General features: G+C 40.3%; 1 protein-coding gene across 2 annotated transcripts in view; it reads left to right on the plus strand.

The window, feature by feature from the left end:
- Positions 1-14,071, plus strand: part of TMEM108 (transmembrane protein 108) — a 291,561-nt gene that overhangs the window by 143,807 nt on the left and 133,683 nt on the right. Inside the window, exon 3 of one of the 2 annotated variants that reach the window (XM_045857052.1) lies at positions 9,821-9,906. In XM_045857052.1, the coding sequence (XP_045713008.1) occupies positions 9,867-9,906 (40 nt within the window). In that variant the 5' untranslated portion in view covers positions 9,821-9,866. The remainder of the gene's footprint in view (positions 1-9,820; positions 9,907-14,071) is intronic. The other variant, XM_045857051.1, reaches the window with a different exon arrangement.

The following is a 14,071-nucleotide window of genomic DNA, read 5'->3' on the forward strand; positions in this document are numbered from 1 at the left end:
GCCAGGCACACAGTAGGTGCTTACTTTATTCTCTCAGCAATCCCCTGATTCAGGTGTCAGCCCCATTTACAGATGAGAAAGCTGAAGCTCAGAGAAGCAGAGTAACTTGCCTAAGGGCACATAGCAAAGCTACTCAGTGGCAGCCCTGACCTTTCCCCTGCAGCTCAGTGCTCCTGCTGCATATTAAATGCTCTCCCTGAGTCACTGCTTAGCACAATAACCTCTGCTTGTCTTGTGGGTGGATAAGGAGCAGCTGTGATGACAATATTCTGTTTACATCCCATAAAACTGCTATTGAGGATGCTAATGACTTTCAAAAGTTATCTGTCTAATGACCTTTCTCAGATTTAGGAGCAGAAGAGTTTTGTATTGCTAAACAAAATTTAAAATCCCATTGATGCAGTCAGGAAATAAATGATACTAGCTATCCTTTTTGTCTTGATTTTTTAGGAAGCTCAAAGGAAAATGTATTGTCTGTTGCATCTGATGGTAAAAGTGATCCCCCTTTCCTCCACATAATTTTGGGCCTCTCTTCCTGATGTACCTGATATGTTAACAATTCTGTTGTACAGATTGCATCTAGCAGTAAGCACACCTAAAGCCTTTTTAAGGAAGGCAAAGGTATAAATTATAAATAAGAACTGTAAAGTTAAATTTATACATCTAAGTGTAATTTCTAAGTCCAATTTAAATGCGTCGTTATCTTGTCTTCTGCTATTGGGAAATAGTTGCTAACTCCCACTGAGCACATTTACTGTGGACCCAGTAGTGGGGTAGGTGCTTTGTATGCATTGTCTCGGGCTTTGCAGCAAGCATATCTAGTACTTTTCTTACCCCTTTTACAAACAAGAAATCCACAGGTCAGAGAAGTCAAGAAACTAGCTCAAGGTCTTGTGATTTGATCTTGAGCAAAGCCCTTGACTTGTTGGTATCTCTGTCTCCACCTGTAAAATGGAGGAGTATACTCCTTAACAAACTCCTCCACAGGCCTGTGTTGGTGGTTGATATGTAACTCCCCTGTTTCTCTCCCTTCTCATTATTTTCCTGGAAGGCAACTTCAAGGTATGTTGGCCACCAGGTTAATCATATCTTCCCTGTCCTAGGGAGATGAGAGCCATTGTTCTGTTTTGTTCAAGCTCTACTGGTGGACTGAATCATTGATCATCTTCATTTTTGCCTCACAAAATATTGTAAAGTTTGACTCAAATACAGATGATTCTCATTATTCATGGTAGTTATGTTCTATAAAGTTGTCCCAAATACTTAATTATTGAATACTGAACCATTGCTCCTAGGGGAAATACAAGGTTAGGTTCCTGTGGGCCTCTGGTCATATTTTTGTCAGCTGATCAATACATAACCTTGTTTTATATGTTTCTGTTTAGTGATACCTTATTTAGTATATATTGCTGCTTCATTAACTTTGATCTCCAGGCCAACAGCACTATAACTCATGCCTGAGCAAAGCTTATCTAAGACGTGTATTTTAGCTGTAAGGCTAATCTCTGTCTTCTGGCAGTTAGGAACACCAGACAGCACTTCAGTACTGTGCTTGGGGGCCATTTCAAATAGACATTGGGAAAAAAAAACAACACAAAAATGCTGAAAACTTGGCACCAAAGAGCCTGGAGAAAGGACACTTGTTCACAGGAAGAGATCTGAAACAAGAAGACAGCATTGCCTGTTGACCTCTGCCGGGAACATGGCATGTTGGACGACTCAGATTTTCACATGTCTGCAAAGGATTGCTGCAGGACCACGAGTACTGATTTGAGGATTACAAATAAAGTTTACAGATATTAACTCTTTTCTTGTTATTAGTTGAACCTTTTTTCTAGTTTTTTATTTGTATTTTTATTTAATTGTACTTTTACTGTGTAGTTTTCTATATAATAGAGTTTTTTTTCCTTATTGCTTCAAACTTTGATTTTGAGTTTGAAAACCTTCTCTAATCCCAAGTAATAGAAGAATTTACCCATTTTTTCCCTAGTACTTGTGTGTTTTACTTTTTTACATTTAAATGTCTGGTCCATTCCACTCAAGATGGAGGTGTAGGCAAACACAGCTTGCCTGCTCACACAACCACAGCAAAAATTACTAGACCACAAAACAGCTATTACCCAGAATTGTCAGAAAAACTGAGCTGTATGGAAGTACAACAACCAAGGAATTAAAGAAGTCACATTCATCTGCATGGGTAGCAAGAATGGAGAGGCAGAGATGCAGGGAAATGTGCATCATGGATGCAGGGAAATGTGCAACACAGAACAGGTGGTCTACACCCACATGTGGTGCATAAAAATCAGAAGGGATACCTCAGGAGTGGGGGATCCCAGCCCCACACCAGGCCACCCAGCCCAAGGCTCCAATGCCAGGAAGATAAGTCTCCATAACTTCTGGCTATAAAAACCAGTGGGGGTTGGAGCTGTAAAAGAAACTGCAGGATTGTCAGAAGTCTTCTCTTAAAGGGCCCACCACAGACTTAGGACTTATGCAGACTCACTCCCTCTGGGCTTCATCATCGGTGCAGCAGCAGGAAGGGTGCCAGTGGCTTACAGGGAGAAATTGAAGTGTCTGCCATCAGGGCAAGTGCAAGGGGACAGCTTCCTCTTAGGCAAAACTTCTAAGGCCAGGCAGTGGCATAGTCCGCTTTCTGAGCTCTCCCCCCACACAGAGCCACAGAGTCGTGATACCATATCAGAGATTCCATCAACCTGGTTTACATGGGTTGCCCTGCACAGGCAATTACCTAAAGCTCTGTCCCATCCAACTTACCAGTGAGATTTTCTACAATAGGCCATGCTACTAAAAGAGGGAGTCAAAGCAGCTCTACCTAATACATAGAAACAAACACAGGGAGGCGGCCAAAATGAGGAGACAAAGAAATATGGCTCAAATGAAAGAACAGAACAAAACTCCAGAAAAATAACTAAACAAAATGGAGATAAGCAATCTAACAGATGCAGAGATCCAAAACACTGGTTATCAGGGTACTCAAGGAACTTGTTGGGTACTTCAATAGCATAAAAAAGACACAGGCAGAAATGAAGTTTACACTAAGTGAAATAAAAAAAAATTTACAGGGAACCAGCAGTGGAGTGGATGAAGCTGAGAATCAAATCAATGATTTGGAACATAAGGAAGAATAAAACATATAGTCAGAACAGCAAGAAGAAAAATAATAAGGATAGGCTAAGGAGCCTTGGGACAACTTCAAGTGTACCAACATTTGAATCATTAGTGGTACCAGAAGGAGAAGAGAAAGGGCAAGAAATTGAAGACTTATTTGAAAAAATAATGAAAGAGAACTTCCCTGATTTGGTGAAGGAAATAAACATACAAGTCCAGGAAGAACAGAGAGTCCCAAACAAGATGGATGCCAAGAGGACCACACCAATCACATCATAATTAAAATGCCAAAGGTTAATGATAAAGAGATAACCTTAAAAGCAACAAGTAAAAAGCAGATAGTTGCCTACAAAGGAAATTTCATAGACTGTCAGCTAAGTTCTCAAAAGAAACTTTGCAAGCTAGAAGGGACTGGCAAGAAATATCCAAAGTGATGGCAAGCAAGGACCTACAACCTAGATTACTCTAGGTTGTAAAGCTAGCTATCATTTAGAATTAAAGGGCAGATAAAGTGCTTCCAAGACAAGATAAATTGCTTCCCAGACAAGATAAAACTAAAAGAGTTCATCACCAAGCCATTATTATATGAAATGTTAAAGGTACTTATTTAAGACAAAGATCAAAACTATGAACATTGAAATGGCAATAAATTCACAACTATCAACAATTGAATCTAAAAAACAAACTAAGCAAACAAGCAGAACAGAAACAAAATCATAGATATGGAGATCATTTGGAGTGTTATCAGTTGGGGGAAGGGGAAGAATGGGAGAAAAGGTACAGAGATTAAGAAATACAAACTGATAGTTACAGAATAGATAGGGGGATGTTAAGAACAGTATAGGAAATGGAGTAGCTAAAGAACTTACATGCACGACCCATGGACAGGGGGTGGGATTGCCAGAGGGAAGGGGGGTTATTGGGTGAAAGGGGGCAAAGGGAGAAAAATTGGGACAACTGTATTACCATAATCAATCAAATATATTGGAGAAAAAAGAAAAACTATTGGAGGATTTTAAGCTTAAAAGTGTCATGATCTGATTGGCATTTATAAAAATCCCTGGTTTGGCTGCTTAGCAGAGCATGGACTGTAGAGAAGCAAGAACAGTCTTGAGAAGCCCAGAGAGGAGGCTTGACAGGAATCTGAACAACAGAGCGCCTGTGCTAAGGTGTAGCAGCCCAGGCGGCAACACACAGATGCGTTCAAGAGATATTGAGCAGGTATCTCTCAATTTTAGTGATTGATTGGACTAAACAATCACTAAATTTGAAAGGCCAAATTTAGTGATTGATTGGACTTAAGTTCAGGGAGAAAGGGAGGAATGACTCAGGTTTCTATAGCCTAGATCTCATAGGATGCCAGTTATACAAACAAAGTGCCTCTGTTCAGCCCCAGCTGCCTTGAAAAGGCTAACTGAAAGTAAGCAAAGCATCATCCAGAAAACGTCCTTGTTTATTTATAAGGCTTCGCTTCATCTAGACGGAGCTATGAGAGGCGAGCCAGAAAGCATGAGTAGTTAGTTCAGCAGGGCCGCTTCACATTTTTGAACAAGGAGGGATGCGCTGACTCACATCCAAGCAGAAACAAGCTTGTCTCCCTCCCACTCCAGCCACCACATCCTTCCAGCCTAATCATTTGTTTAAAGGTGGTAGGATGCAATGGTGATTGCTTAAGGTCCCTAGGCTGAAATTCTTTTAACTTGACTGAGATAAACAGCACAATCAGAATTAGAGCCCCTTGCCAGAAATACGGTTTCAGGATCCACATTCTACAAATGCCTGATAAACTTCGATTGTTGTTACAGCCAAAGTTTCAAACTGACATCTGGCCACTTCCAGGCTCTTTGAAAGGAGGGACTGAATGATCAAAGGATGTCAGCACACAGTTTGCACAAAAAGAAACCAAATATTAGGAATTGTGTTCTTTTGAGGGGGTGTTTCAATCTCACTAGTAAACAAAGAGCATTAAATTAAAACGAACACAGAGGTGCTGAGTCTCACCTATTCAGTTAGATAAAATGATAAAATTTAATAAGGCCGAGGCTGTGGTTCGTATAAACTCATACATTTATACATTATTTCTTTATTACAGTGGACATTGTTACAACATCTTTGCTGGGCAGTCTGACAGCATGTGATAAAGACCATGGAATGATCAGAAACTAAAATAAATAAATAAATGTCTGGTCCATTTGGAGCCCCTGCTGGTGTATAGTATTTGGAATGAGCACAATTATCTTTTTTCATATTATTCTGCCATTCTCTCAAGATGTATTTAGGAGCTCACCTTTTTGCCCACTGACTTGGTATGCTGCCTCGATCATATTCTAAATTTCCATATAAAATTGGGTCTATTCATGTGTCAGTATCAAATTGTTTTAATTACAGAGGCTTAGAGGATGTTATGTCTGATAGGGCTGGCAGCTTTCTCCCCCCCAGCGCCATCTTTTTCAGAATTTTTTGCTTTTGTTTTCCAGGATTTTCCCAGCTATTTTGTATTTGTTTTTTATGAACTCATCATTTCAAGTCAGTTTGCATATCAAATATCAGAGCTTTTCTTTTAACTTGCCACATGGACATTTCTAACTGGAACATTTTCAGTGGTCCACAAAGGAGAATTGCCTCCTGAGTCAATGGCACGGATATAACTGTCCCATTGAAGGCAGTGGGAGAGGTGGGGTTCTGTCGGGCTCACTCTCTTCAGGGAGTGAGTGGTTCAGCCTTCTTGCACCCCATCGTTCCTCCTGAGCTAATAATCAGTGAGTTCCCCACCTGCGCTGCTGCCCCTGCGTGTTTAGTCAAATGTTTGCATCATCTTCCTCTTTCTCTCTACTTTTATTTAGCCTTTGGCTATAAAACTCTGTACTTTCTCAGAATTTCATTCCAGAAATTAATTGTCATCCTTGGAGCTCCTAAATTATTTCCTGAGGCACCAGATGCAATTAGTGTTTCCAACTGTACAGTTAAAAAGAGGCTTTTGATGGAATCTCGTTGTGGCTCTCCATCCATCCAAAGCAGCACAATTGACCTAAGAGACTCAGCTGAGAAAGCATCATTATAGTGGGTGAGTGAGTTCTGTTAGGCCACAAAATTAACGTATTAAAACTCAGTCATTTTCATGTAGAGGCAATTAGAAAATATAATGAGAACACAAATTCCATCACAGAGGCAAAATGAATAAATATAAAATGCCTAGAAATTAATAAGATGGTGTAACTTAAATGAAGGAGAAACACTGCAAAACTCCACAGAAAGGCCCAAATAAACATTAGTTTTGAACAAACACTAGGCCACATAGTGCTTGTAGTTAGGATAGCCCTGTGTGGCCCAGATGAGCCCAAGTATCCCAGATTTATGAGCTCAGTCTTTTCTTGATATGTGAGTAAATGGCTCTCGTCCATGCCTTGTGGAAAGTCTAACAGTTTCTTGAAGACCTCTAAGAACTTCCAGAGAAGATTGAGGAACATATGTTTCCCCTTGATCAGTTTAAACTACAACTCTTTCTCTGCTGTCCTGTTGCTTGATCATCCCTTTATTCTTTCATTCATTCATTTCCTTACGCACTGTACATGTATTGAATACTTACCATGCCCTAAGCTTTCCATAGATGTCCACTACCACCACTTATGGCTCCAGTGCACCCTACCTTTGTTCCCAGTCACCCTTGTCTTGGGTCATAGTGCCTTCTCTTTCACTGCCCAGCTGAGCACCACCCATACAGCACTATTTTGTACAAGACATTTGATGAGGTTTTGAGGATACTAGTGTTGGATAAGTATTGTGGGGGAGAAGTAAAAAAAATGTGATACATAAATACAAAAAGCATAAAAAAGAGTAATGAAAAATTAAATATCACACATCTGAAGGTTTGCAGATCATTTCCTATGAAGAATTTCTTTCTTGACCCTTTATTCTTAGCTTCCACCTGTGGCTGTCTTTTGGAATTGCCTCTTATTTTTTCTGTCTCTTAACATCTTTGGTTTATCATCTCAGCCTTCCTGATTTCTGGATCACTTAACCCCTCATGCTTGGCCTTTGGGAACTCAAACTTCCTGTTATTTTATAACGGAGAGGAATTTGACTATTCTTTCTCTCCCTCTTCCTCATCCAGATGACACCGTGAGAGAGATGGTTTCAGTTGTCCCAAACAAGTCATTGATCTCTTCCCTGCCCACAAGAAGAGCACTTCTCACCCTCTAAGAAAAATTCTTCTGATCTCTAGAGCTACCGTCTAAAATATCATCTATTTTTCTCCTTATCACATTTGGATTTTGAAGAGATCAGGTCTCTCTTAAGTTAATAAAGCAAGTAGATTATTCTAACTATAATCCCAATGATTATTTTTCTGGAATTTAGTAAAACGATTTTGAACTTAATTTGGAGGGATAAACAAGTTCAAAGAACTAGGCAAATCTTTAAAAGAAGAATAAAAACTAAGGACATTCTAGACTAATTTAAACAACAGTTACTGTTATAGCAGAAGAATGAGAAACAAAGAAGTAAAACATGATACAAAGTCCAGAAAAGAAGTAAAAAAATGTACAAGAATAAAGTACAGGCAACTATTTATGTAATCTTGGACTGAGGATGGCCTTTCTAACCATAGTGTGTGTGTGTGTGTGTGTGTGTGTGTGTGTGTGTGTGTGTGATTCTTAAATAAATAAACAGGATGCTTTACAGCATGAATGAACCTGGAAAACGCTGTGTTAAGTGAAAGAGCCAGAAACAATAGGCCATGCATTGTATGATTCTATTTATGTGAAATGCACAGAATAGGCAAATCCATAGTAGATTAGTGGTTGCCAGGGAAAGGGGGGAGAGGATGATGGGAAATGACTGCTAATGAACATGGGAATTTCTTCTTAGAGTGATGAAAGTATTTTGGAATTAGGTACTGATGATGGTCGCACAACTTTTTAATATACTGACAACTGAATTGTATACTTTAAAGGCTGACTTTTAAGGTATGTGAATTATAGCTCAGTTAAATTTTTTAAAGACAAATCAATTCTTACTTGGGGTATCGTGAAAACATCATGCCAGTAAAGAACGGTTAAAGACTGTGTTAAGGAAAAAAGTATTCGACCTTGAAAGTAAAATAGGAACAAAGGAATAAATTTTTTAAAGTATTTAATGACACTTGTTAAAGATGGTAAGGCAGACTTTATTCTGGACCATCAGAATAGCATAGGGACTACTACAATGGGATTTTACAGTGGGAGAGAGAGATTGGACTCAAACCCTCATATAGTGTGGGCAAGTGAAAATTTAGCAAGGAATAGGATTGGGGGTCATTGGGTGGAAAATTACTGAGAAGAAACACCAAGGCATTCTGGCTAACCCGACCTGTCGGGATTCTCACTGAAGACAGGCCAGGGTAATCGTCCCCTGAGCATGGTGGAGGATGAGGGCCCTGATCATATATTGAGGGCGATTAGAGTTTGAGCGTTGGGTGGGTAGCAGTTCCGGTGATGCTGACTTAGCAGGGTTCTTGCTAAAACTGGGTTTGACAAGGACATGCATGGAAGAGCCTAAGAAGGCGGCTCCAGAGTCTGACTGAGGAATCTTTGTCAAATGTGAGTTTAATAAATTTTAAAGACAAATGACTAATAAACACGTAAAATGCAAACTAAAGCCATGAGATGGAACATTTGCCTATTTACTTGGCAAAGAAGGAAAAAAAATGATAAATCTTCATCATTGGGTAGGTTGTAGTCCAACAGATATCCTCATGTACCAGTACTGATGAAAGTCTATTTGGCAATATAGTTCCAAAGCCATCAATTGTGTCCTCGCAATTCCATTTCTAGGAATTTAACTTAATACTGTGTGCCTTTTAAAGTTAATACAACACAAGATGTTTGTGCTACGATGGAGAAAAATTAGAATGTATGATACATAAAATGAAACAGGCCATTAGAAATGCATACTTGAAAGGCTAGACAAATAGGTAATTTGTATTTTCTCACATATTCTTATCTATATTTTCTATTTAGCTGTATTTTCCAAACATTCTGTATTAGAGGTATCTTCTATAACAGAGAGTGATAGAAAAGTTGTTTGATGCAATACAATTTCAAGTATGGTGAAGCTGTTTGGGTTGTTTGGTGAGCAACATAGTAGAAATGAGACTAGAAATTTCTTATTTCTCTTGTTTCAAGATCAGAGATTCAGGGGAGGTTGATTGGAAGCCTTGAAAGTTCCAAAGCCAGATTCTTACTCTCTAGTTACCCAAATAAGTTTCCTTCAGTGGCATGCATATTTCAGGATTTTGCCAATTTGATTAACTGGTAGCTTTATAGCATACACTGTTGTAAATTAAACTGTGGTGTATCCATTCCAAGAATTTTCCTTTTCAGCCCTGGCTGGTGTGGCTCAGTGGATTGAGTGCCAGCCTGTGAACCAAAGGGTCGCTGGTTCAAATCCCAGTCAGGCCACATGCCTGGGTTGTGGGCCAGGTCCCCAGTAGGGGGTGCACAAGAGGCAACCACACATTGATGTTCCTCTCCGTCTCTTTCTCCCTCCCTTCCCCTCTCAAAATAAATAAATAAATCTTAAAAAAAAAAGAATTTTCCTTTTCAGAGTCAGGTGTTTTAGCCTTTACAACTAGGATCATGTTAAATGGAGTTCTTGATTATCAACATGAATTATATTCCCCAGATGTAACAATTTTCTTCTCGCAATTTCCTAGACAGAATCATGAATAAACTGGAGGACAAGAAGGACCAGATGATACCATGAAGAGAAGTTTACAGGCCCTCTATTGCCAACTGTTAAGTAAGTTGTCACATTTCTTCTTTCCTGGAATATACCAGTGTTATACCATGTTTGTCCAGTGCCGGAGACTCGTCCACTTTCTGGAGGAAGACCAGGGTTGGTCAATGAGAGAGGACAGTAAATCCTCCCTCTGCGTCATCTGGGTGCTTAAAGTATCAAGCATTTAGTTATTCTGTTGCCTTGGGTATCAGTTATAATGTAGACTCTGTTATAATTCTAAATCGGCATGTTACACATAGTTAATTCAAGGATGAGTGTCGGAAACCTTATTGCTCTGGTTTTTGTGATAAACGGTGTTCCAGGGTGATCCTCTGTAAGTTTCACAGAGGGAGAGGGAGTGGTAGTCTGTGTTTTGTGGATTTTGTGTCACATAACTGTTACCATTCAATGTGTTTGTTCAGCCTTTGGCTTGGAATGGTTTGCATAGTTATGCTTGTTCTTAAATAATGAGGGTTGAAAATGTAATTCCTTTAAGTTTGGTGATAGAATGAAGAGTGTTCAGCTAGGACTTTCTGCATGTTACTCATGAGTTTTGTGGATTGTGATGCAAAATGCTGGTTGCCACTTAGTGCTTGTATGGCCTTTGAGATTGGCATCCTTAATGAATGAATATAAAAGCCAATCCCAGTAGGCAGGTTTGGTGTTCAGATTGAAACAGGCATTTCCCACTCCAGGTCAAACAAAAGCCATTGAGTTAGGAAAATTTGGAGTTGAATGTGTTTGTCAGGTTCTTGCCAAGGTAAATAGAGGACCTATCTTTCCTAGGCTGAGTGGCTCCTTACTAACTTTTGCCAGGAATTTAGCATGAAGGAGATTGAAGTGCAAATCACCAGTCAGCCCTTAGAATTTAGTAATTCAGGTTATGTTGCACCCCCAGTTCTCAGCACTTTATCTACAGACAGCATTCTGGTTGGTATCTTAATTGACTCGTTGCTGCTACTGAATTATGATCCCTGAAACACAGACCACGTCAGCCTATTTCAGTCTGGTGGGACGTCGCCAGGAGTTATAGCAACTTTCATGTTCTTTCTCTGTGTTTTCTGTAGGACTGTGAGTTGTTGTTGCTTCTTAAAAAAAAATAAGCTTTCTTGTTAAAGAAAAGGCTTTACAGATTGAAGAAGCAAGGTCGGCAAGAAATGATTAACTGCCTTGATGGGTGAAGGGACATTTGAAGGTTAAATAAGATTACACACACACACACACACACACACACACACACACACCCTCTAGAAGGACAGGCAGGCTTTGCAGACAAACCAGGAAATGAAAAAGAGCATAGTCGATTTGGGAGGCAGCAAAATGTTTGAGTTCACCATGCTGATTACATGCCCCAAAGTTTACATAATATTATTTAAAAGGCATCAGGTAAATAGTATTCTATGTTTCAGAGCCAAGTCTTATCCTACAACAAGGCCCTTCCAAAGTGGAACATATATGAAAGTTAAAGGGGTTTTCCTTGAAGATTTTCTGGATAATCAACTACAGAAATCTACTTTGTCCTAACACTTTCATGGCAAGCTTGCCAGAGTAGGTAGTTTCCTACTGGTTAGGAGGAAGGTGAGTAGTGGCCTTCAATAAACCGCTCTGATTACTGGATAGCTGGTCATGGGCTGGAGACCAGCTTTGTACAGAACTGGGAGGGTGGAGTGCTCAAGCACTGGATTCAATGAGTCTGGCTTCAGAGCACGGTTTTCACAAGTTCGTTAAGATGAAGGACTGTTATTTGTAGCATTATTTTTCCTATGGGAGGAACTGGATATTTAGAAGAATTCTAAAGGACTTAAACTCTGTCATGCATAACCGCCCCCCCCACACACACACACACATACACAGTAGCTCATACATGTCACTGGTCAGCCAATTAATAAGTTATGCTTGGATTAACATTGTCCACAAAGAGAATGGTTTTCAGTATCTACAATGTGGTGATTGCTGGGGGGAGGTGGGTATAAGGGGACTAAAGGGTAATGGGAAAAAAAACCACAATAAAGCTTAAGTCAAAAAAGGAAAAAATAAAATAGATTTGAGAACTACAGAATCAACGTAAATTTAATATGTGACGATATAATTCAGCAAATTGATGTTTTTAATTTTCAGGGGGAAAAAAACCTGATAAAGAGAGTGTTCTGTTTATCTTTTGTTGCATAACAAACTACCTCAAAACGCTGCAGCTTAAAGTAAAAAGAGTCATTTATTTTGCTCACGAATCTGCAGCTTGGGCAGGGGTTGGCAGAGACGCCGGTGTCTGGGATCTGGGCTGGAATAACTCCAACAGCTGGGGCTGGAGCAGCTGGAGCTGGAGCAGCTGGGGCTGGCCCAGCCTCTCTTTTTCCCTGAGGCCCTTTCTCAGGATGTAGTGGGGCTTCCTCCAGCAGGGTGGCCTCAGGGTGCTCAGACTTCTGCATGACAGCTCATGGCTACGAGGCCAGGGCAAACATATAAGGCTTCTTATGAACTCAGTTTAGAAATCCCAGAACAGCACTTCAGCCACATTGAGTTGGCCAAGGAAGTCACTAAAACCAACCCTGATTCAAGAGGGACAGGCTTGGACCCCATCTCTCAAAGGGAAAAGTAGTAAGAATTTGTAGTCATCTTTAGTCTACCACAGAGAGTGTCTGTTAAAAACAAACAAACAGGCAAACAATTACTAGCGCATGAGTCATTATAAACATCAGAGAATCTACTCCCTCATGGATGCCTACTGTGTTCACAGACATCTGCTGATCACCTTACCTGCATCATCTCATTTATTTTAGAGCGGTACTTGTTTAAACATGAAGAAGTGTTTCCAATGAGTAAGTTAAGAACTGGCCCATGGTGACCAGGTAGTGAGTGATGGAGCTGGAATTCACACCCAGGTCTCTGAGCTGCTTGTTCATGCCCAGTTTTTCATCCTGCCTGGCACCTCCACCACACACAAGAGAAATCAGCAGTGTGGCCCCTTTACTGTCCCTATGGCTAGACAGGGCTGGCTCTAACCTATGATTGGTAAAGTATGCATCTTACTAGTTATGGCAGATGAGGCTGAAAAAACAAACAAACCAGGCTCTCTCTGGATCACTGAATCCCAATCAGCAGTCATTGGGGCTTGTGTGTGTGCCTGATAGGGGCTGAGGGATGCAGTCTTTGGCAGGCGGGGCAATTGAGGTTTTAATATTTTACTTTTATTACAACTGACAGTCTCTGCCTTTGTTTTAGCTCTTGGGCTCCATTCCACAGTGCAGTGCTGACTGTTTCATCCTGCCAGCTGTAGCCCTTTGGGAAGGTTTAGCACGTTTTATATCATAGTTTAGAACAACCAAAAACTTGAGGATGAGAGCGACGATGAGCGCCTTCATGGTTATGTAAAATCCAAATGCTGCTTTCATTTTTCCTTGGTAGACCTAAGTAATAAAGTAGATGTGAAGCTAGTGCTAAGGATACCTGGGTTTTTGAGCAGCAGACCAGGGTTTAAATCCTGGCCCTACCACTCAGTAGGTAGCTCATGTTAGCTAAGTTCCTTCACCTCATGTGCCTCGTATGTCAAATGGGATATGATCGCCCACTGCATAAGATGGTCCTGGGTGAGATAACATGGCATAGAGAAGAGCTCCAGTCGATGCTAGTTCCTTTGTTGGGCCTTCTGTCTGGAAGAGAGGGCTACTGTCTAACCAGGAGTTCCACTATAACTAACTTTTGCATGGGACTTTTTGGTTCACCAGGTGTTTTCGTAGAATTTGATCCTCATACTTTACAAGGCAAGTGGGACATTAAGTATCGTTGCTCCCATTCCAAAGGAGGGAGGTGACATGATCGAGGCTGCCTTTCCCGGGCTATGTCACAACCATTTTTTAAAGTAGTAGTAGAAAGTAAGGAGCATCATCACAAATCTTTAAGAACATGACCTGCTGGGAAGGTGCTGAATCCCACATGAGCAGACTTGGTCCTTGCCTGGGTGCTATGTACTGGAAATTCTTTGTGTTACTTCACTGTTGAGAAGACTAAGACAATTATTGTGAGCTTATGACAATAAGCTTTGATATACCAATATTTATTCAAATCAAAGTTGTTTGGACACTTACTCAGAGTTAAGGAGTGATAAAGTGATTACTGTATTTTCAGGCCATAAGAATCACCTAGGTTTTAGAGGAAAATAGGAAAAAAATTTTGAAGCAAAAAAATGTGG

This window comes from Phyllostomus hastatus, unplaced genomic scaffold (genome assembly GCF_019186645.2).
Source record: "Phyllostomus hastatus isolate PE091 unplaced genomic scaffold, TTU_PhHast_1.1 phas_scaffold_129, whole genome shotgun sequence".
NCBI lineage: Eukaryota > Metazoa > Chordata > Mammalia > Chiroptera > Phyllostomidae > Phyllostomus > Phyllostomus hastatus.